We start from the raw sequence: 23233 nt of genomic DNA on the forward strand, positions 1-23233 counted from the left end.
TTTTTCCGGAATTCGATGTTATAGTTAACTTTGCCAAAGCTGGGACCATTTTAGAATCTGTATGTACTTATTGACCCTATCAACAATTAGAAAGCTCAAGTAACTCTTCACCTTGTCTCAACCATATTTTGTCTTCAACTGCAAAGGTTGAGAGAGCTAGGGCTTTTCTCTTTGGAGAAAGGAGGATAAGAGGTGACTTTTAGAGGTGTGCAAGACGATAAGAGGCATAGATCAAGAGGGCAGCTTGTGCCTTTTTCACATTGTGGAAATGGCTATTACAAGGGCCATAATTTTATGGTGATTGGAGAAAAGTATAGGGGGATGTCAGAGTTAAGTTATTTACACAGAGAGTGGTGGGTATATAGAATGCACTGTCAGGATGTTGGTAGAGACAGATACATTAGGAACGTTTAAGGGACTTTTTGATAGGCACATGGCTGATAGAAAAATAGAGGTATATGTAGGAGGGAAGGGTTAGTGTGATTTTAGAGTGGGTTAAAGGGCCAGCACAACATCATGGTCCGAAAGGCCTGTACTGTGCTGTACTGTTCTATGTACTATGCACTTTGAAAAATAGTTTAATTATGATGCACCATGTTTATTGTGTTTTGTAATGATTATTTATTTCAGGCACTGTTTCAATATTAGCCAGTGATGGTTCAGTGATGGTATCACATGGTGGAATTGAATCTGGTCAAGGCCTCAATACCAAGGTAGGCTGCTGAACCTGTGCACTAACTCAATGTTTGACACCATTTTTCTATGAGTTGGTATTTTTCCTTTCTTCCTTGAAATTTCTTGATTTCTTACCATTGCCTCTTAATTTTCCGACAGTAATCTCCTTTTATTTCATTCACTAGTTTTCCATTTGTTCCTTGTGTATAAAATGCAGGAGTAATCAAAATGATGAAGGGTCACAAAATGCTTAGCTAAAGAAGGTTGGTGCAGCTTGGAGACAAAGCAAATAATTCAAAGCATGTAGTTGGAGGTTTGGCTGTTGATGTTGTGGGGGAAGTAGTGAGAGGCAAGGTCAGAGTCAAATGAAGGGACAGTAACTGCCTTGCATTGACATTCTGGTCATTTTAAATTTGATTCATTGGTAAGTTCATAGCTAATATTGATTACAGGCATAGAATCAAATCCACTGGAGAGCAGTTCTCCATGGCTGTGAAGCTCATCATTGATGTTCCAGCTTCACTTTAGCCCAGAGTATTTTCTCAGCCACTAGTTACCTTCAACTAATGGGTTCAATGACATACAGTCTAACTACAATGGTAGAGGCAAATACTGTACATTGAGGCATTTAAAAAACTCTTACGTTGGGACATGGATGATAGGAAGGAACTGTTTGTTTGATTGATCTGTAGGTTTGATTTAAATGTAGGTTAAAAGGTCAGCACATGGGCTGAAGGGCCTGTACTGTTCTGTTCTCTAAGGTGTGAGAATGAGACTTAGTGTGGTTGAGAATGCAAGTTTGAAACCTTGGATGAACTGAGGTTTTCAGTAGATGAAGACTTAATCAGGGGAACTTTTGAATAGTTAAAACTGAAGGAGTCAAAAGCATGAAAGAGGACTGAAGAGCACATAGACTGAGATAGTTGGTGTTGGAGGTGACAATAAGTGAGTCCTTATGGTGTTGGTTTATTGTTGTCACATGTACCAAGATACAGTACAGTGAAAAGCTTGTCTAACATTTTGTTCATACAGATCAAGTCATTACACAGTGCAATTGGCTGGAATAAGGTAAACCAATAACAATGCAGAATAAAGTGTAAAGGCTACAGAGAAAGTGCAGTGCAGGTAAAGAATAAGGTATAAGATCATAACGAGGCAGATTGTGAGGCCAAGAGTCCATTTTATCGTACAGGAGGTACACTCCAGTATCAGATTACAGCGGAATAGAAGCTGTCCTTGAGTCTGGTGATACGTGCTTTCAGACTTCTGTATCATTGTTTAAAGGATATAAGTACAGAAAACAAATTGGATGCAGCGGATTCAAAATGTGGTTGATTATAGAAGAACAGCAAGGATGTGGGGCTCGCGGCAGTAATATTCAAATAAAATAAAGGTGTGCAAATCTGGAAGTGAGATGAACAGTCGAACTGCACAGACATTGGAAATAGGCAGGATAACTGAAGAGATGTAACTGACTAACTTCAGTCTGTTTACAAGGGGGGAACAGAAAGCAATGTTTTGTAGCTCCTCCATTAATGGATAGGTGAGATTTGAACACAGATTGTTTGGAAACATCCGTAATTGCCTTTGCCTGAAAAGATAATGATTCATGGTCGTGGACCTGGAGTAGTGACGTGCAACTTTAGTCTGGGTCATTTCAGTTCTGGCATAAGTGGAAAACACATTTAAAGAATAGTCTGAATATTGAATTGTAGCAAATTTGGTCATGAAGTTGAAACAACTATGTACATAGCAACTTGGATAAGAAGTCAAAAGAAAAGTTGGCTGTGGGAGTCCAAGTTACAGTTAGTAAGAATTGAGGAATGTAGTGATTTAGCTACTGTGCAAAGGTCTTGGGTATATATGAATAGCTCGGGTGCCTAAGACTTTTGCACAATACTGTATTTCTCTATGTGAAGCGGAGAGCAAGTTTGAAAAATTTGGCAGGAGCAAAAGATGTTGGGAATGGCAAGTGTAGAGTGCCACAGGAGGGTGTGGGACAGTTGGCACAGAAGGAGTGCTAGGAGCTGGGGCAGTGGTGCAAGTGTAGACACATCCTTGTCCTGAGACAGCAGGCAGTTTCATTCGATTCCAAATGATTGGTTTATTGATCATTACATAATGTCTCTCTGGTGCTTCCCGCTCCCCCTCCTCTGCCTTCCCCTTTTCCCAACCATAATTCCCTCCTTCCTGTGCCCTTCCCACTCTCAGTCAACAATAGAGACCCATATCAGAATCAGGACTTAGTCTTATACCTAAGATTTTTAAACAGTACTGTATTTTTATTTGTAGCTACAACATGGTAATAGGCCCTTCTGGACCAACAAGCCCGCAGCACAAAATTACACCAATACAACCAATTAACCTACAAAACCCATGTGCCTTTGGACTGCGGGAGGAAACTGGAGCACCTGGAGAGAACCCACATAGTCACATAGTACAAACTCCTTGCAGAGAGTGATGCAATTAAATCTGGATTGCTAGTGCTGTAATAACACTACATTTACCTTTACGCCACTGTGTGCTGCTCTTGTGGTGGGTGATTTGAAAAAGAAGAGATCAATTCCAGTTCTGTTATATGTTTTGATTATTTTAATATTAAAATAAGTGATTTCTACTTTCAGGTTGCTCAAGTATGTGCCTACACGTTGGGAATTTCAGTTGACTACGTCTCCATAAAACCAACCGCAACCAATAGCAGTCCAAACTCTGGCGCCACAGGTGGCAGTATCAGCAGTGAGCTTAACTGTCTGGTAAGGCATTTGCAGTACATTAAACAGTGTGCAGTTCTGTTACGGTTAACCATCAATGTCCAGAAAAAGCTTTCAGTTTCAATTATCTTACGATTGAATTTCGTCATTTCCTGCCTCTAATGGTAATTGATAAATGTTATCTTGGGGAAAATGTTGAAAGTGGATTTGTGGCAGGCTTCAACTTGGCTATTCCCAGTGCGCTCTGACCAAAGTTCTCCCTCTAGAGATGCAGGTATTGGTACCTTACCTGCACTCAGTACGCAAAAAGTGCTGGAGGAACTCAGCAGATCAGGCAGCATCTACAAGGGAAATGAACAGTAGATATTTTGGGCTTAGACTGTTCATCAGGAAGTGAAACGAAGGAGGCAGAAGCCAGGTTGGAGGAGCAACACATCGTATTCCATCTAGGTAGCTTCCAACCTAATGGCATGAACATTGACTTCTAACTTTCCTACCCCCACCTCCGGTAGAATTTTTCCATTCCTCATTCTGGTTAACCTCTCACCCTCCTCTTCTCACCTGCTCATCTCCTCCATCTGCTGTTCCCCTTTCTTCCATAGTCCACTCTCCTTTCCTATCAGACTCTGTTTCAGCCTTTTACCTTTTCCACCTATCACCTCCCAGTTTCTTATTTCATATCCCTTCCCCCTCACCTGGCTTCACCCGTCATCTTATAGCTTGTAGTCCTCTCCCCCCATGTTCTTATTCTGGCTTCTCTCTCCTTCCTTTCCAGTCCTGATGAAGGGTCTCAGCCTGAAACATTAACTGATTATTCCTCTCCAAAGATGCTGCCTGACCTGCTCAGTTCCTCCAGCATTTTGTGTGTATGCGTTTCTCTGGATCTCCCGCATCTGTGTATGTGTTTAGGACTGGGGTGCACTCTATACAGTGAGATGCAGCTCTTCCCAGTTTGTTGCACACCACCTATAGGCACTAATCTTACGGAATAGTGAGATCATTTGAATCGTACTCACACAGCGTGGAAACAGACATCTCTGCCCATTATATCCATGCTGAATATTTTGCTCCTCCACACCCTGCCAGGACTGGTGGTAGATAAAGTTGCGTTAGGGGCATTTAAGGAACTCCTAGATAGGCACAATGATGATAGAAAAATGGAGGGCTCTATGGGAGGGAAGGGTTAGGTTGATCTTTCTTTCTTTTTAAATCTTTTTATTGAATTAGTACACGAAAGGTAAAACATATAGAAACTAATACACTGTTGCGATATAAATTTACAAGAGATATTAATACATAAAAAAATACAAACAGTGCAGTTTAGTTATAAAATAATGAGGTAATATAGTAGTATACTAATTTTCCATATATATCAATAAAGAGAAGAAAAAACCCAAAAAAAACCCCCACTGTGCGACTAACCTAAAAAGCAAAGCAAAGCAATGGGCTAACTAGGTACCAAGTAGACTTAAACAACTTAAACAATCACATCCTCAAACCCGACCTCCATTAATAACAATTAAAAACCAAGAAGGGAATGTAAATATGGTCAAAGAGAAAAAAAAAGTTACATTAAATGAAAATGTTGAATAAAAGATCTCCAGGTCTGTTCAAATTTAACTGAAGTATCATAAAAGGAAGAGGTGCAGTCGACGTTTCAGGCCGAGACCTTTCATCAGGACTAACTTCAGTTAGTCCTGACGAAGGGTCTCGGCCTGAAACGTCGGAATGCACCTCTTCCTAGAGATGCTGCCTGGCCTGTTGCGTTCACCAGCAACTTTTATGTGTGTTGCTTGAATTTCCAGCATCTGCAGATTTCCTGTTGTTTGAAGTATCATAAAGATTACTTCTGATTTTTTCCAAATTTAAACATAGTATTGTTTGAGAAAACCAAAAAAAAGTAGTTGGGGCAGGTTGATCTTCGTGTAGGTTTAAAGGTCGACACAACATCGTGGGCTGAAAGGCCAATACTGTGCAGTTGTGCTCTTTGTTCTATGTTCTAATTCCCTTTGCCTGCATTAGAATCACATCTCCCATTCCTTGCTGATTTAAGTATCTAAGTACCTCTTAAACATAGTATTATATCTGATTCCACCACCTTCTCTATCAGCATGTTCCAGACATCAGGCACTCTCTGCATGAAACAAAATCCTAACCCCCTTTGATCCCCTTTAAATATTGTCCCTCTCACTTTAAATCTATGACCCCCTGTTTCTGATGGTCCTGCCTTTGGAAAAAGATTTTAACTGTCATATCTATGCTTCAGTTAATGTTACATGCTTCTCTCTGGCCAGCTCTTTAATGGAAAAAATGTCATGAGCTTATCAGGCCGACAACTTGTTCTTGCTCCAGTTTCTTCAGGTACAAGATTGTTACTAATAAATCTGGTATCGAAAAGACTTGTGTACCTAGAGTGACGTGTGGAAGTGTGAGAAGAGGCATTGTGGTAGCATAGTGGTTAGCGTAACGCTTTACAGTTCCAGCAGTTAGTGTTCATTTCCCACCACTGTCTGTAAGGAATTTGTATGTTCCCCCTTTAACTACGTGGGTTTCGTCTGGGTGTTGCAGTTTCCTCCCACGTTACAAACACCTACGGGTTAGGGTTAGTAAATTGTGGGTATGCTATGTTGGCACCCGAAGCATGGCAAAACTTGTGGGCTGCTCCCAGCACATCCTCAGACTGTGTTGGTCATTGTTGCATACACATTTCACTGTATGTTTTGATGTACATGTGACAAATAAAGCTATTTTTATAAGTAAAGTAATTTAATGCAGAACTTAGATCCTTGTGGAATTGGTAATATAAGGTCTTGGAAAACGGATGGGTCGCTGAATAGTGTTGGGCTCTTTGTGGTCCCCTCTTTGTCCTGACTAATTACGTGATGTGATTTCTACACAGGGTGTACAACGCTGTTGTGAGATTCTGAAGGACAGAATAAAGCCGGTGAGGGACAAGCTTCCACCGGGAATATCCTGGAAGAACCTGGTGGCAGCCTGTTTTCAAGCCAAGGTGAATCTGACTGTGCAGGACTGGTAAGTAATTCGATTGAGCCTCTTTGGATAAAGTTAGTGAACTCTGATTAATCTTTGCTTTAAAAGTTTAAAACAGAAGGAAGATGATCTGGGGCAATTTCTGTGGTCCGGATTTTCTCTTGTCTGGCAACAGGCAGACTCCATGGCTGAGTATGCAGTGCTGTCAAAATCTGGGTGTAAGGAGATGCAGTAGATGTGGTGTACTTGGATTTTCAGAAGGCCTTTGACAAAGTGCCGCACATGAGGCTGATAAGAGCCCTTGGAATTACAGGGAAGTTACTAACATGGGTGGAGCATTGGCTGACCAGCAGAAAACAGAGAGTGGGAATAAAGACCATAAGACAAAGGAGCAGAAGTCGGCCATTTGGCCCATCGAATCTGCTCCGCCATTTTATCATGAGCTGATCCATTCTCCCATTTAGTCCCACTCCCCCACCTTCTCACCATAACCTTTGATGCCCTGGCTACTCAGATACCTATCAATCTCTGCCTTAAATACACCCAATGACTTGGCCTCCACTGCTGCCCATGGCAGCAAATTCCATAGATTCACCACCCTCTGGTTAAAAAAATTTCTTTGCATTTCTGTTCTGAATGGGCGCCCTTCGATCCCTAAGTCATGCCCTCTCGTACTAGACTCCCCCACCATGGGAAACAACTTTGCCACATCCGCTCTGTCCATGCCTTTTAACATTCGAAATGTTTCTGAGGTCTCCCCTCATTCTTCTAAACTCCAAGGAATACAGTCCAAGAGCGGACAAACGTTCCTCATATGTTAACCCTCTCATTCCCGGAATCATTCTAGTGAATCTTCTCTGTACTCTCTCCAACGTCAGCACATCCTTTCTTAAATAAGGAGACCAAAACTGCCCACAGTACTCCAAGTGAGGTCTCACCAGCACCTTATAGAGCCTCAACATCACATCCCTGCTCCTATACTCTATTCCTCTAGAAATGAATGCCAACATTGCATTCGCCTTCTTCACCACCGACTCAACCTGGAGGTTAACCTTAAGGGTATCCTGTACGAGGACTCCCAAGTCCCGTTGCATCTCAGAACTTTGAATTCTTTCCCCATTTAAATAATAGTCTGCCCGTTTATTTCTTCTGCCAAAGTGCCATAACCATATACTTCCCAACATTGTACAAACCCCATTTCCAGAAAAGTTGGGATATTTTCCAAAATGCAATAAAAACAAAAATCTGTGATATGTTAATTCACGTGAACCTTTATTTAACTGACAAAAGTACAAAGAAAAGATTTTCAATAGTTTTACTGACCAACTTAATTGTATTTTGTAAACATACACAAATTTCGAATTTCATGGCTGCAACACACTGAACAAAAGTTGGGACAGAGGCATGTTTACCATTGTGTTACATCACCTTTCCTTTTAATAACACTTTTTAATCATTTTGGAACTGAGGATACTAATTGTAGTAGATTTGCAATTGGAAATTTTGTCCATTCTTGCTTGATATACGACTTCAGCTGCTCAACAGTCTGTGGTCTCAGTTGTCTGATTCTCCTCTTCATGATGCGCCATACATTTTCAATAGGAGATAGATCTGGACTGGCAGCAGGCCAGTCAAGCACACGCACTCTGTGTCTACAAAGCCACGCTGTTGTAGCCCGTGCAGAATGTGGTCTGGCATTGTCCTGCTGAAATAAGCATGGACGTCCCGGGAAGAGACGTTGCCTTGATGGCAACATATGTTTCTCTAAGGTCCTAATATACGCCTCAGAGTCAATGGTACCTTCACATACATGCAACTCACCCATGCTGTGGGCACTGATGCACCCCCGTACCATCACAGATGCTGGCTTTTGCACCTCTCGCTGATAACAATCTGTATGGTCGTTTTCATCTTTGGCACAGAGAACTCGACGCCTGTTTTTTCCGAAAACTAGCTGAAATGTGGACTCATCTGACCACAGCACACGGTTCCACAGTCTTTCGGTCCATCTGAGATGAGCTCGGGCCCAGAGAACTCGCCAGCGTTTCTGCATAGAGTTGATGTATGGCTTCCTCCTTGTGTAATACAGTTTCAAGTTGCATTTCTGGATGCAGCGACGGACTGTGTTGAGTGACAATGGTTTTCCGAAGTACTCCCGAGCCCAGGTGGCTATAATTGTCACAGTAGCATGACAGTTTCTTAGGCAGTGCCGCCTGAGCTCTCGAAGATCACGCGCATTCAACAGTGGTTTCCGACCTTGCCCTTTACGCACTGAGATGCCTCTGAATTCTCTGAATCTTTTCACAATATTCTGTACTGTAGATGTTGAAAGACCTAAATTCTCTGCAATCTTGCGTTGAGAAATGTTCCTTTTGAACTGACTAACAATTCTCTCACGAACTTTGGCACAAAGGGGTGAGCCACGACCCATCCTTGCTTGCAAAGACTGAGCCTTTGATGGACGCTACTTTTATACCCAGTCATGATACCTCACCTGCTACCAATTAGCCTGCTTAATATGGAGTCTTCCAAACTGGTGTTACTTGAATATTCTGTGCACTTTACAATCTTATTTTAACTCTGTCCCAACTTTTGTTGAGTGTGTTGCAGCCATCAAATTCCAAATTTGTGTATATTTACAAAATACAATTAAGTTGGTCAGTAAAACTATTGAAAATCTTTTCTTTGTACTTTTGTCAGTTAAATAAAGGTTCACGTGAATTAACATATCTCAGATTTTTGTTTTTATTGCATTTTGGAAAATATCCCAACTTTTCTGGAAATGGGGTTTGTATTTCATTTGCCACTTCTTTGCCCATTCTTCCAACCTATCCAAGTCTCTCTGCAGACTCTCCGTTTCCTCAGCACTACCGGCCCCTCCACCTATCTTCGTATCGTCAGCAAACTTAGCCACAAAGCCATTTATTCCATAATCCAAATCGTTGATGTACAATGTAAAAAGAAGCAGCCCCAACACGGAACCCTGTGGAACACCAGGCAGCCAACCAGAGTAGGATCCCTTTATTCCCACTCTCTGTTTCCTGCCAATCAGCCAGTGCTCTATCCACGTATGTAACTTTCCCATAATTCCATGGGCTCTTATCTTGTTACGTAGCCTCATGTGTGGCACCTTGTCAAAGGCCTTCTGAAAATCCAAATATACAACATCCACTGCATCTCCCTTGTCTAGCCTACTTGTAATTTCCTCAAAAAATTGTAATAGGTTTGTCAGGCAGGATTTTCCTTTAAGGAATCCATGCTGAGTTCTACCTAGCTTGTCATATGCCTCCAGGTACTCTGGAGCCTCATCCTTGACAATCGACTCCAACAACTTCCCAAGCACCAATGTCAAGGTAACAGGTCTATAATTTCCTTTCTGCTTCCTTGCCCCCTTCTTAAATAGCGGAGTGACATTTGCAATCTTCCAGTCCTCCGGAACCATGCCAGAATCTACTTTTGAAAGAATGAAGGCTGGCTGCTGGTTACCAGTGGAGTTCCACAGAGGTCAGTGTTGGGACCGCTGCTTCTTACGATGTAAGTCAGTGATTTGGACTATGGGATTAATGGATTTGTGGCTAAATTTGCCAATGATACAAAGATAGGTGGAGGAGCGGGTAGTGTTGAGGAATCGGAGAGACTTAGATAGTTTAGGGGAATGGGCAGAGAAGTGCAAATGAAATACAATGTTGGAAAGTGTATGATCATGCACTTTGGTGGAAGAAATAAAAGGGCAGATTATTATTTAGATGGGGAGAGAATTCAAAGTGCAGAGATTCTAAGGGACTTGGGAGTCCTCGTGCAGTATACCCTAAAGGTTAACCTCCAGGTTGAGTCAGTGGTGAAGAAGGCAAATGCAAAGTTGGCATTCATTTCTAGAGGTATAGAATATAAGAGCAGGGATTTGATGTTGAGGCTCTATAAGGAACTCGTGAGACCACATTTGGAGTATTGTGTGCAAATTTGGGTCCTATTTTAGAAAGGATATACTGACATTGGAGAGGGCTCAGAGAAGATTCACAAGAATCATTCCAGGAATGAAAGGGTTACCATATGAGAAACATCTGGCAGTGCTTGGGCTGTATTCCCTGGAGTTCAGGAGAATGAGCAGGTATCTCATAGAAACATTCAGAATGTTAAAAGACCTGAACAGATTAGATATGGCAAAGTTATTTCCCATGGTGGGGGAGTCTAGGACAAGAGGGCATGACTTCAGGATTGAAGGATGTCCATTTAGAACAGAGATGTTGAGGAATTACTTTAGTCAGAGGGTGGTAAATCTGTGGAATTTGTTGCCACAAGTGGCTGTGGAGGCCAAGTTATTGGGTGCATTTAAGGCAGAGATAGATAGGTTCTTGATTATCCAGGGCATCAAAGGGTATGAGGAGAAGGCAGGGGAGCAGGGATGACTGGAAGAATTGGATCAGCCGATGATTGAGTTGCGGAGCAGACTCAATGGGGCGAATGGCTACTTCTGCTCCTATATCTTATGGTCTTATTTAAAAACTGTTAGCTTTAAGCAGTGTAGTAGTGTTTAATAGCCACATGACATGCACGTAACTGACGTTAGTTAGAAAATGTTCAGAAATAGTCGCTTGCACAATTTAAGCGACATAGTGTCCCAAGTAAACAAAGGGAATCTGGCTATTTTCTCAATTTGTTTTTGTTCTTTAAGAGTTGTCCCAATACTAATCCTTGCTAAATAAAAACACTAGTCATGGACCTCCAGCCAGAATAATAGCCTTCCACTCCACTCTGTCTTCTTTGGGCACATAATGAGCTTGCTCTGCATAAATAGACTGCCTTTTTTAAAAATACATCAGTGATGACAAATCATTATCCTTATCTATAAAATGCTTTGTATTCTGAGGTGGTACTCTGTGTGTAAGTATTCTTCAGTTACTCCCCTATACACAATCACTTATAATAGATTATCTTCAAGCTGCTGTGCCTAAATAAGTTTTCAATTTCCAGTATGTTATTTTTGGCACTTGTTGGAAGTTCACAACTACAGGTGCGCTGGGCAGTCCGCTATCTTAAGCACAAGAAATTCTGCAGATACTGGAAATACAAAGCACCACACAAAATGCTGGAGGAACTCAGCAAGTCAGGCAGCATCTATGGGGTGAATAGACAGTAGACATTTCGAGCCGAAACCCTTCTTCAGAACTGGAAAGGAAGGGGGGAGATGCCAGAATAAAAAGAAAACTCTCTGATACATTATAGCAATTGGTGAAACTTGGCTACAGGAGGGGCAGGACTGGCAGCTTAATATTCCAGGGTTCCGATGTTTCAGATGTGATCGAGGCAGAGGAATGAAAGGTGGGGGAGTAGCATTGCTTGTCAGGGAAAATATTACAGCAGTGCTCAGGCAGGACAGATTAGAGGGCTTGTCTACTGAGTCCTTATGGGTGGAGCTGAGAAACAGGAAAGGTATGGCCACATTAGTGGGATTGTATTACAGACCACCTAATAGTCAACGAGACTTGGAAGGGCAAATCTGCAGAGAGATAGCAGGCAACTGCAGGAAACATAAAGTTGTGGTGGTAGGGGATTTTAATTTTCCATATATTGATTGGGACTCCCATACTGTTAGGGGTCTAGATGGTTTAGAGTTTGTAAAGTGTGTTCAGGAAAGTTTTCTAAATCAATATATAGAGGGACCAACTGGAGGGGATGCAATATTGGATCTCCTGTTAGGAAACGAGTTAGGATAAGTGACGGAAGTCTGTGTAGGGGAGCGCTTTGGTTCCAGTGATCGTAACACCATTAGTTTCAACTTGATCATGGACAAGGATAGATCTGGTCCTAGGGTTGAGGTTCTGAACTGGAAGAAGGCCAAATTTGAAGAAATGAGAAAGGATCTAAAAAGCGTGGATTGGGACAGGTTGTTCTCTGGCAAAGATGTGATTGGTAGGTGGGAAGCCTTCAAAGGAGATATTTTGAGAGTGCAGAGTTTGTATGTTCCTGTCAGGATTAAAGGCAAAGTGAATAGGAATAAGGAACCTTGGTTCTCAAGGGATATTGCAACTTTGATAAAGAAGAAGAGGGAGTTGTATGAAATGTATAGGAAACAGGGAGTAAATCAGGTGCTTGAGGAGTATAAGAAGTGCAAGAAAATACTTAAGAAAGAAATCAGAAGGGCTAAAAGAAAGACATGAGGTTGCCTTGGCAGTCAAAGTGAAGGATAATCCAAAGAGCTTTTACAGGTATATTAAGAGCAACAGGATTGTAAGGGATAAAATTGGTCCTCTTGAAGATCAGAGTGGTCAGCTATGTGCGGAACCAAAGGAAATGGGGGAGATCTTTAATAGGTTTTTTGCGACTGTATTTACTAAGGAAACTGGCATGAAGTCTATGGAATTAAGGGAATCAAGTAGTGAGATCATGGAAACTGTACAGATTGAAAAGGAGGAGGTGCTTGCTGTTTTGAGGAAAATTAAAGTGAATAAATCCCCGGGACCTGACAGGGTGTTCCCTCGGACCTTGAAGAAGACTAGTGTTGAAATTGTGGGGGCCCTGGCAGAAATATTTAAAATGACGCTGTCTACGGGTGAAGTGCCGGAGGATTGGAGAGTGGCTCATGTTGTTCCGTTGTTTAAAAAAGGATCAAAAAGTAATCTGGGAAATTATAGGCCAGTAAGTTTAACGTCGGTAGTAGGTAAGTTATTGGAGGGAGTACTAAGAGACAGAATCTACAAGCATTTGGATAGACAGGGACTTATTAGGGAGAGTCAACATGGCTTTGTGCGTGGTGGGTCATGTTTGACCAATCTGTTGGAGTTTTTCAAGGAGGTTACCAGGAAAGTGGATGAAGGGAAGGCAGTGGATATTGTCTACATGGACTTCAGTAAGGCCTTTGACAAGGTCCCACATGGGAGGTTAGTTAGGAAAATTCAGTCGCTAGGTATACATGGAGAGGTGGTAAATTGGATTAGACATTGGCTCAATGGAAGAAGCCAAAGAGTGGTAGTAGAGAATTGCTTCTCTGAGTGGAGGCCTGTGACTAGTGGTGTGCCACAGGGATCAGTGCTGGGTCCATTGTTATTTGTCATCTATATCAATGATCTGGATGATAATGTGGTAAATTGGATCAGCAAATTTGCTGTTGATACAAAGATTGGAGGTGTAGTAGACAGTGAGGAAGGTTTTCAGAGCCTGCAGAGGGACTTGGACCAGCTGGAAAAATGGGCTGAAAAATGGCAGATGGAGTTTAATACTGACAAGTGTGAGGTATTGCACGTTGGAAGGACAAACCAAGGTAGAACATACAGGGTTAATGGTAAGGCACTGAGGAGTGCAGTAGAACAGAGGGATCTGGGAATACAGATACAAAATTCCCTAAAGGTGGCGTCACAGGTATATAGGGTCGTAAAGAGAACTTTTGGTACATTGGCCTTTATTAATCAAAGTATTATAAGAGCTGGAATGTTATGATTAGGTTGTATAAGGCATTGGTGAGGCCGAATCTGGAGTATTGTGTTCAGTTTTGGTCACCAAATTACAGGAAGGATATAAATAAGGTTGAAAGAGTGCAGAGAAGGTTTATAAGGATGTTGCCGGGACTTGAGAAACTCAGTTACAGAGAAAGGTTGAATAGGTTAGGACTTTATTCCCTGGAGCGTAGAAGAATGAGGGGAGATTTGATAGAGGTATATAAAATTATGATGGGTATAGATAGAGTGAATGCAAGCAGGCTTTTTCCACTGAGGCAAGGGGAGAAAAAAACCACAGGACATGGGTTAAGGGTGAGGGGGGAAAAGTTTAAAGGGAACATTAGGGGGAGCTTCTTCACACAGAGAGTGGTGGGAGTATGGAATGAACTGCCAGATGAGGTGGTAAATGCGGGTTCTTTTTTAACATTTAAGAATAAATTGGACAGATACATGGATGGGAGGTGTATGGAGGGATATTGGTCCATGTGCAGGTCAGTGGGACTAGGCAGAAAATGGTTTGGCACAGTCAAGAAGGGCCAAAAGGCCTGTTTCTGTGCTGTAGTTTCTGTGGTTTCTATGATACCATCACTGACCTCATCAACTCTGGAGAATTCCCGTGCACTGCCACCAAACATAGTTCCCTAACTCCGCACTGCTTGCTTCTACCTCCTACTTAAGATCCACAAATGTAACTGAACGGGTAGGCCCATTTTTCTGTCTGTTGGTGCCCCACTGAACTCGTACCCTTCTATCTCAACTCCATTCTATCCCGTTAGTTTAGTCCTTTCACACCTACGTCCACGACCCTTCTCATGCTTTCAACCTCCTCACTAACTTTCAAGTCCCTGGCCCTGATTGCCTCATCTTCACCCTGGATATCCATTTCTATCCTCCATCAGGAAGGGCTTGTAGCTCTCTGCTTCTTTATCAACAAGAGAACCAACCAGTTGCCCTCCACCACCATCCTTCTCAGAACTGGAGCTCACCCTCAAGAATTTCTCCTTCAGCCCCTCCCACGTTCTCCAGACTTTGAGTAGCCATGGGCACCCGCATGGGTCCCAGTTGCGCCTACCTTTTCATTGGCTATGTAGATCTGTCCATGTTTCAAGCCTTCTCCAGTACTGCTCATAATTCTTCCTCTACTGCATTGGTGCTGCCTCATGAAGCCATACTGAGCTCATCGATTTCATCAATTTTGCCTCTAACTTCCACCCTCCCCTTAAAATTAGCCTGGTCCATATCTGACAACACCCCCTACCCTTTCTCAATCTATCTGTCTCCATCTCTGGAGATAAACTGTCAGTGACATCTTTTGTGTATCGACTGATTCCCACGGTTATCTTGACTGTACCACTTCACAACCTGTCTTCTGTAAAAGTGATATTCCCTTTTACCGGTTTCTCCATCTCTGCCACATCTATTCCCAGGATGAGGCTTTCCTTTCCAAGTTACCAGAGATGTCCTCCTCCTTCAAAGAATGGGGTTTTCCTTCTACTGCCATTAATGCTGCCCTCACCCACTTCTCCTTTTGCCAGACATCTTCTTCCTTCCGCTTAATCAGTGATAGAGTTTCTCTTGTCTCACCTTCAACTCCATGAGCTTCCGTATCTAACACGTCATTCTCCACAACTTCCACCATCTCAAAAGAGTTCCTACCACTAAACGTATCTTTACCTCCTCCCCACTTTCTGCAGGGATCTCTCCCTCAGTGATTCCCTTGTCAATTTGTCCCTTCCCACTAATCTCCCTCCTGGCATTTATTCCTGTAGGCAACCAAAGTGCTATACCTGCCTATTCACCTCGTCCCTCACCTCTATTCAGGGCCTCAAACAGTCCTTCCAGGTGAGGGAACACTTCACCTACAAATATGTTGGGGTCATCAATTGTACCTGGTACTCCCAGTGCAATCTCCTCTGCATTGGTGAGACATCATAAATTGGGGGACCGCTTCTTCAAGCACCTCCGCTTCATCTGCCAACAGCAGATCTGACTGGTGGCCCAACATTTTAATTCCAATTCCCATTCCTGTTCCAATATGTCTGTCCATGGCCTCCTGTTGTGCCACGATGAGGCTACCCTCAGGGTGGCGGAGCAACACCTTATATTCCGTCTGGTTAGCCTCTAACCTAATGGCATGAATAAAGATTCCTCTTCCGGTAAAAAACATTTTCCCTCCGTCTTTCCTCTTCTTCTGTTCCCCAATCTGTCCTTTTACCTCTTCTCACCTGCCTATCACCTCCTCCGTGTCTCCTCCTCCTTCCCTTTCTCCTATGGTTCACTCTCCTCTCCTATCAGATTCCTTCCTCTACAGCCCTTTACCTTTCCTACCACCTGGCTTCATCTTTCACCTTCTGGCTATCGTTCTTCCTCGCTATCTTTCCGTTTCCTTTCCAGTCCTGAAAAAGGGCCTCGGCCAGAAACATTGATTGTTTGTTCATTCCATGGAAGCTGCCTGACCTCTGAGTTCCTGCATCACCTTGTGAGTGTTGGAATATCTGTCACCTTTCTATAGTGTTACTCTGAATGCAAAGGTAAATTGATCGAAAGATGAAATGTGTAAATGTAGTAATTAATGTATGAAATTAATTAGAAAACATAAAATTAATATTTCTTTATAATGTATTTATATTTTCTCCTGTCGCCAACCACACTTATCTGTCAATATGTGCACAGTGCCCAAGAAATAATAGGTGATGTATTTTAGACTGGAAAGTAATACAAAAGAATAGCTGCATCAAGAGTTAATATTATTTGCCATATATTGTACATTTACTCATATTAGAAATTTGCTGTAATGTCTTGGTCAGGACATAACATGCAACAAAAAACAACATTCAACTATTATAGAGAATAAGTAATTACATTAAAAAATAAAATCAGAGGTTAAAGAATTGACATTGAATAAATTATGTCTAAATACATAAATTCCAGCATGTATTTACAACATAAACAGCATAATAAAAAGTGGTTTAAAGTGTTTACAGTTCAGTGTAGTGACAGGGGTAATAGATGGAGGAGGGTGGGGGCTAAATAAAATGGTTGATCAGATTAATTGCCTGTGGGAAGACACTTGTAAGATGGCGTGAAATTTGCTTTAATAACCCCCAGCCACCCAGAACTCCAATCTGCTAATTAAATTTGCTATATTGATTGGCCTTATCTCAAACACCTATTGACATCATTGGATCTGGGGTTGAGAGGATAAACAGCTTCAAGTTCCTCAGCATCCACATCACCGAGGACCTCACGTGGTCTGTACACACCAGCTGTGTGGTGAAAAAGGCATAACAGTGCTTCTTTCACCTCAGACGGTGGAGGAAGTTAGGTATGGATCCCCAGATCTTAAGAACTTTCTACAGGGACACAATTGAGAGCATCCTGACTGGCTGCATCACTGCCTGGTGTGGGAACAGTATCTCCCTTAATCGCAGAACTCTGCAGAGAGTGGTGTGGACAGCCCAGCACATTTTAGTTGTGAACTTTCCATGATTCATGATATTTACAAGGACAGGTGTTTAAAAAGGGCTCGTAGGATCATTGGGGACACAAGCCATCCCAACCACAATCTATTCCAGCTGCTACCATCCAGGAAGCGGACTGCAGTATAAAAGCCAGGACCCGGGAGTATACTCTATATTACATTGACTGTTCTATTTATTATAAATTATTATAAATTACTATGATTGCACATTGCACATTTATATGGAGACATAACATAAAGAATTTTACTCCTGATGTATGTGAAGGATGTAAGAAATAAAGTCAATTTAATTCAATAGCACTTTTCAGAAGGTAGATTTTGGAAAAGGCAGTTTGCAGGGTGGGTAGTGTCTGCAGTAATTTTTCCTGCTTGCGCACATGTCCTGCAACAACGGTAGACTGTAGCCAATGTCCTTCCCTGCTGACCGGACAGATTCTGTAGTTTTCGTATGTTGCGAGAGGATGCCTCCTATGTTGCGAGAGGATGCCTCCGCCCTATCATCCTCTTCTGACTTCAGTCAAGGGCATGATAAGGATGTAGACACTGTGCAGGAGTGATTGTATGCATGTTCCTCCTCCCAACCTTACATTTCCTGTAGATTGGTACCATTTCACCTATTATAAACATTCCCTTTAATTGCAAATTATGTACATGAGTGGACACAGTCCAGTGGTGTTTATGTGCACTGTGTGTGTGTGTGTGTGTGTGTGTGTGTGTGTGTCTATGTCTGTGTCCGTTTGTGTGTGCATGCGTGCACAGATAAGGCATAGACCGGTACAGCACAATAACAGGCCCTTTGGTCCACAATGTTGTGCCAGACCAACTAAATTAGTAATCAAATAGCCAATGAAACTAGTTCCTTCTTCCTACACAATGTCCATATCCTTCCATTTTCCTCACACGGATGTGTCTGTCTAAACGTCTCTGAAAAGTCGCTAATGTATCTGCCTCTACCACCACCCTAGGCAGCACGTTCCAGGCACCCACCACTCTCTCGGGGGGGGGGGGGAGGGACTTGCCACTTGCATCTCCTTTGGAATTGCCCCCTCTCACCTTAAATGTATGCCCTCTAGTATTAGACATTCCAACCCAAGGGAAAAAGAAAAATGATATTTTCTGCCTACTCTATCTCATCATCATTATTATGTGGTGTGTTGTAGGATATGGTCAATCATGATCCCATGACCATGATTATTCTTGGCAAACTTTCTACAGAACTTGTTTGCCATTGCCTTCTTCTGGACAGTATCTTTACAAGATGGGTGACCCCAGCCATTATCAATACTCTTCAGAAATTGTCTGCCTGGTGTCAGTGGTCACATAACCAGGACTTGTGATGTGCACCTGTTGCTCATATGACCATCCACCACCTGCTCCCTTGGTTTCACGTGAACCTGTTCAGGGAGCTAAGCAGATGCTACATCTTGCCCAAGAGTGACCTGCAGACTAGCAGAGGAAAGGAGTGATTTACACCTCCTTTGGTAGAGACATATCTCCACCCTGCCACTCTATCAATGCTCTTATAATCATCTATCAGATCTCCCCTCAGCCTCCCCTGCTCCAGATATAAAATGTGTCCTGTATTTTTCACAAGATAGTTCAAGATATTTTATTTTTGATCAAAAACAGAATGCTGCTTATTTTTACCACTGCATAGGCATAATGTGAATGTGTAATCCACATTGTACATCATGAAATGGTAAAACACATGATGTAATTATTTCTTTCTGTATCATTTGTACAGGGTGTGGCCTGACCCACAGCCCAATGAGGCTCCCCGGTATAACTCTTATGGGGTGACTGTGGCAGAGGCTGAGGTTGACATTCTCACGGGAGAGAACCAGATCACCCAAGTGGATATACTCTTTGATTGTGGTGAAAGGTAGGAAACAGCAATGTTAAGTGGCATAAATATTAAAGGTGGCATGAAAACATAGCAGTTTAACGCAATGCTTTTCAAAGTTCAAGGTAAATTTATTACGAAAGTACATATAAGTCACCATATACAACCCTGAGATTTATTTTCTTGTGGGCATACTCAATAATTCTACAGAATAATAACCCATAACAGAATCAGTGAAAGGCCACTCTACTTGGCCATTCAGTCGGTGTGCAGAAGATGACAAACTGCAAATACAAAGAGAAAGTAATAATAATAATAAAATAAGCAATAAATATCAAGAACACAAGATGAGTCCTTGAAAGTGAGTCCATTGATTTTGGGAACAGTTCAATGATGAGGCAAGTGAAGTCAAGTGAAGTTGATTAGTGGCAGCGATCAGCGGTCAGGTTTGATATCACCACAAATGGAAAGACCACAACAAAAATCCCTTAATTGATCTGCCATTTGAATTTTAAAATGATTTGTTTATTTATTTTGGGATATTTAGGATCTGCTATTGCCAGAGGCAACACTAGCATTGTTGCTCATGGTCATGCTGTGGCTTCTGCCGCCTTCGTTTCCAGTCTTGATGAAGGGTCTTGGCCCGAAACATCAACTGTTTATTCCCCTCTGTAGATGGTGCCTGACCTGCTGAATTCCTCCAGTATTTTGTGTGTATTGCACATGCAGTGTTTTTTTTCGAAGGACAAGGGGAATCCTGCATGAATGGAGAAAGTGCAAGCTGTGGGGTGTGCCAATAACATCACCTTATTTTTCTGCCTCTGCTCTCATTACTGCGCGGGATGTTTTCCAAGTTATTGATACAAACGAAACATGAACTAACCTTCTCTTTATAGATTATTTCTTCACCCCGAGCCAGTTCACCATCACGTTATGACACTTCATGAAATGTAATTTCTTCCACCCGATAAAAGAACAAAAGAACACATTGGGGATCTGGATGGTGGGTGCTGCATACAGCGGTACCTTGCAACAAGTTTTTCTGCTTATACATGGATCTTCCAGTCACCTGCCATTTTTGTGGCAGAATATGCCAGAATAAAAAAGTGGGGGGAGGGAAAGGAGGCTTGCTGGAAGGTGATGGGTAAAGCCAGATGAGTGGGAAAGGCCTAGGGCTGAAGAAGAAGAAATCTGATAGGAGAGGAGTGTGGACAATAGGAGAAAGGGAAGGAGGAGGTACCCAGGGGAAAAGTGGGGGAGAAAGGAGCTAACCTGCTCCTGGAACAATCTCAGATAGCTATCCATGGGTCCTGGAGGAGGGCATTAGAGGGTGTTAATGTTCAGAGCCCACGTAGCTGTGGGGAAAAAAAATACAGCATCCACAGGTAACACAGAGGTATTTCAAAACCATTGGGCACTACAGGAGATGAATGCCATCCACGATGAAAATGTGTTAGTCGTGATTTGTCAGTTTTTCGTTTGTAATGTGATTGTAGAATAGTATTCCAGTGGTATGAATTTATAATAAGTATATATTGTAAAAAAAAAGATGATAAAGGAACAAAAGATCAGGGACAGCACAGTAATGTAGCGATTACCATAATGCTTTTCAGCGACAGTAATGGGATTCAATTTCCGTTGATGTCTGTAAGGAGTTTGTACGTTCTGCCCATGAACACACGGTTTCCTCCGGTTGCTCCGATTTCCTCTCACATTCCAAAGGCGTGCAGGTTAGGGTTAGTAAGTTGTTGGTGCTAGAAGCGATATGACATTTGCGGCCCACAGTACATCTTCAGACTGCGTTGATTGTTGATGCAAATGACACATTTTACTGTGTATTTCGATATACAATTAAAGCTAGCCTTACTATCTCCTTAAATGCTAGCAATTCTCAACAAGACAGTAAGTAGCTGTGGAGGGATAGATGGAATTAACTTTACCAAATAAAACTGTTTCCAGGGCATGGATTTAAGTGGAACCCTCTCACCGGGGCTCGTATACAAACTTGGTTTGTTAGCTAACTCTGCTAACAGCCATGTGACTCAGCGGTGAGAAGGCCAACTTTCATAAACAATATACATCCAGGGTTGGTATAACTTCGGGTTCAACCAAATAGGAAGGATTGTATGTTTGAATTAAGGAACATTGATTGTAGCGAATGCTGTGTAAATACTACCCCATACACAATTATCGGTCTTCAAGAAATGACAGATCATTCACCAACATAAAATAAAATTATAAAGAGAGTATATTTACCAATTTTCAACTTTATCACTTTACAAGAAAAGAAAAAAAATGGCCCATTACAGTTAAACCAGTCCAATATGCACACAAGGAGCTTGCTTGACTTGAGCTGAATCCACGTTCTGCATGAAAGACACCAGTCACAGTTCGAACTTCCCTCAAAGACCATCTCGAATGAACTGGCTAACTCAGGAGTATTGGCACTTTTTCCTTTGAACCATTCATCTGCACAAAGCCTTTCTTACAACAGGGTCTCCCCTTCAGGCAACATTCTGCGGGCCTCTTCCCATGTGTCCCACTCCCGCCAAAACAACCCAAACCTGTCTACGGTCCTTCAGAAATCTGATCCCGCCCAGCTTTCTCGAATGTTCCAGGCATCCCAGTGGACAGGAAGTTACAATATGTACCAAGTCAAACCCGATTGGCTGACACAACATTCCTAAATTGGACAACATGACTCCTTATCTTTAGCCGAAGACAAAACAATCTTACTTGCTGGATACACTGCTTTTACCGAAAACTGCTAAAATAAAATACCTCACAGCATAGCAGTAGAAATCTTAACCAGAGCATTAAATAAAATACTATTTCAATTACCCTTTCCTCAGTACTTCCCTGACCTACCGTATTTTCTATCATTTATCTTTTCTAGCATTGCAGTAATTTTGTACTTGGAATGCAAGACAATTATTTTAATGCCAAGTTCTGTGACAGGAGTGAGTTAAGTAACCCAGGATAAATATGCATGATGCGTTGAGTTTATTTTTTTTACTTAGTACCAGGCCCTTCTGATCCAACGAGCCCATGCCACACAATTACACCCATGTGACCAATTAACCTACTAACCCATACGTCTTTGGAATGCAGGTGGAAATTGGAGCACCCAGAGGAAACCCACACAGTCACAGGGAAAATGTACAAACTGCTCATCGACAATGGCAGGAATTGAACCTGATTCGCTAGTGTAATGCCTCCCCATGGCTACTCTGAGGTACATAATCTCCTTTCATTGTTCCTTTCTTGCAGTTTGAATCCTGATGTTGATATTGGACAAGTGGAAGGTGCTTTTGTCATGGGCATGGGATATTGGCTAACTGAGAAGATGATCTATGATCCTAAGACGGGGGCTGTGCTGAACGCAGGGACGTGGGACTACAAACCACCATTCAGCAAGGTAAGTTTAGAGTTGACAGTAAAGTTTATTTTAAGTTGTAAAAGATTCAATCCAGACGCTGCCATTTTGGAATATTTCTTTCTTTTCAGGGATATCCAAGACAAAAAGTAAACTGTTTATTCCATTAACATATTTAACAGAGAAGATTCCTGCCATGTACTAATCATAAGACATAGGAGCAGAATTAGGCCATTTGGCCCATCAATTCTGCTCAGCTATTCAATCGTGGCTTTATTATCCCTCCCAACCCTATTCTCCTGCCTTCTCCCTATAACCTTGCATGCCCCAACTCATTGAGAACCTATCAACCTCTGCTTTAAATATTCTCAATGATTTGGCTTCCACAGCGACTGTGGCAACGAATTCCACAGATTCACTAACCTCTGACAAAGAAAATCCTCCTCATCTCTGTTCTAAATGCATCTCCCTCTATTATGATGCCGAGCCCTCTGGTCCTAGAGAGGAAATATCCTATTGAAAACATCATCCCCACCTCCACTTTATCTAATACTTTCAATATTTGTTAGATTTTAATGAAATCACCCCCCCCCATTCTTCTAAACTCCACTGAGTACAGGCCCAGAGGCATCAAGTGCTCCTCATACATTAACCATTACATTACCAGAATCATCATTATCAGTAGCATCAGTGCCTGTACTCAGTTTCAAATGACCTAATCTT

At 42.1% G+C, this 23233-nt stretch overlaps 1 protein-coding gene across 8 annotated transcripts in view; it reads left to right on the forward strand.

The window, feature by feature from the left end:
* Positions 1 to 23233, forward strand: part of LOC140211509 (xanthine dehydrogenase-like) — a 134422-nt gene that overhangs the window by 105545 nt on the left and 5644 nt on the right. For all 8 annotated transcript variants that reach the window (XR_011889496.1, XR_011889493.1, XR_011889492.1 and 5 more), the window contains exons 24-28: positions 631 to 713; positions 3300 to 3428; positions 6286 to 6419; positions 19036 to 19173; positions 22405 to 22552. Coding sequence is in view for 3 of the 8 variants with exons in the window: in XM_072281284.1 (XP_072137385.1) it covers positions 631 to 713; positions 3300 to 3428; positions 6286 to 6419; positions 19036 to 19173; positions 22405 to 22552 (632 nt within the window). In the remaining 5 variants the exon portion in view is untranslated. The remainder of the gene's footprint in view (positions 1 to 630; positions 714 to 3299; positions 3429 to 6285; positions 6420 to 19035; positions 19174 to 22404; positions 22553 to 23233) is intronic.

The sequence above is a fragment of the Mobula birostris genome, chromosome 17, assembly GCF_030028105.1.
Source record: "Mobula birostris isolate sMobBir1 chromosome 17, sMobBir1.hap1, whole genome shotgun sequence".
Taxonomy (NCBI): Eukaryota; Metazoa; Chordata; class Chondrichthyes; order Myliobatiformes; family Myliobatidae; genus Mobula; species Mobula birostris.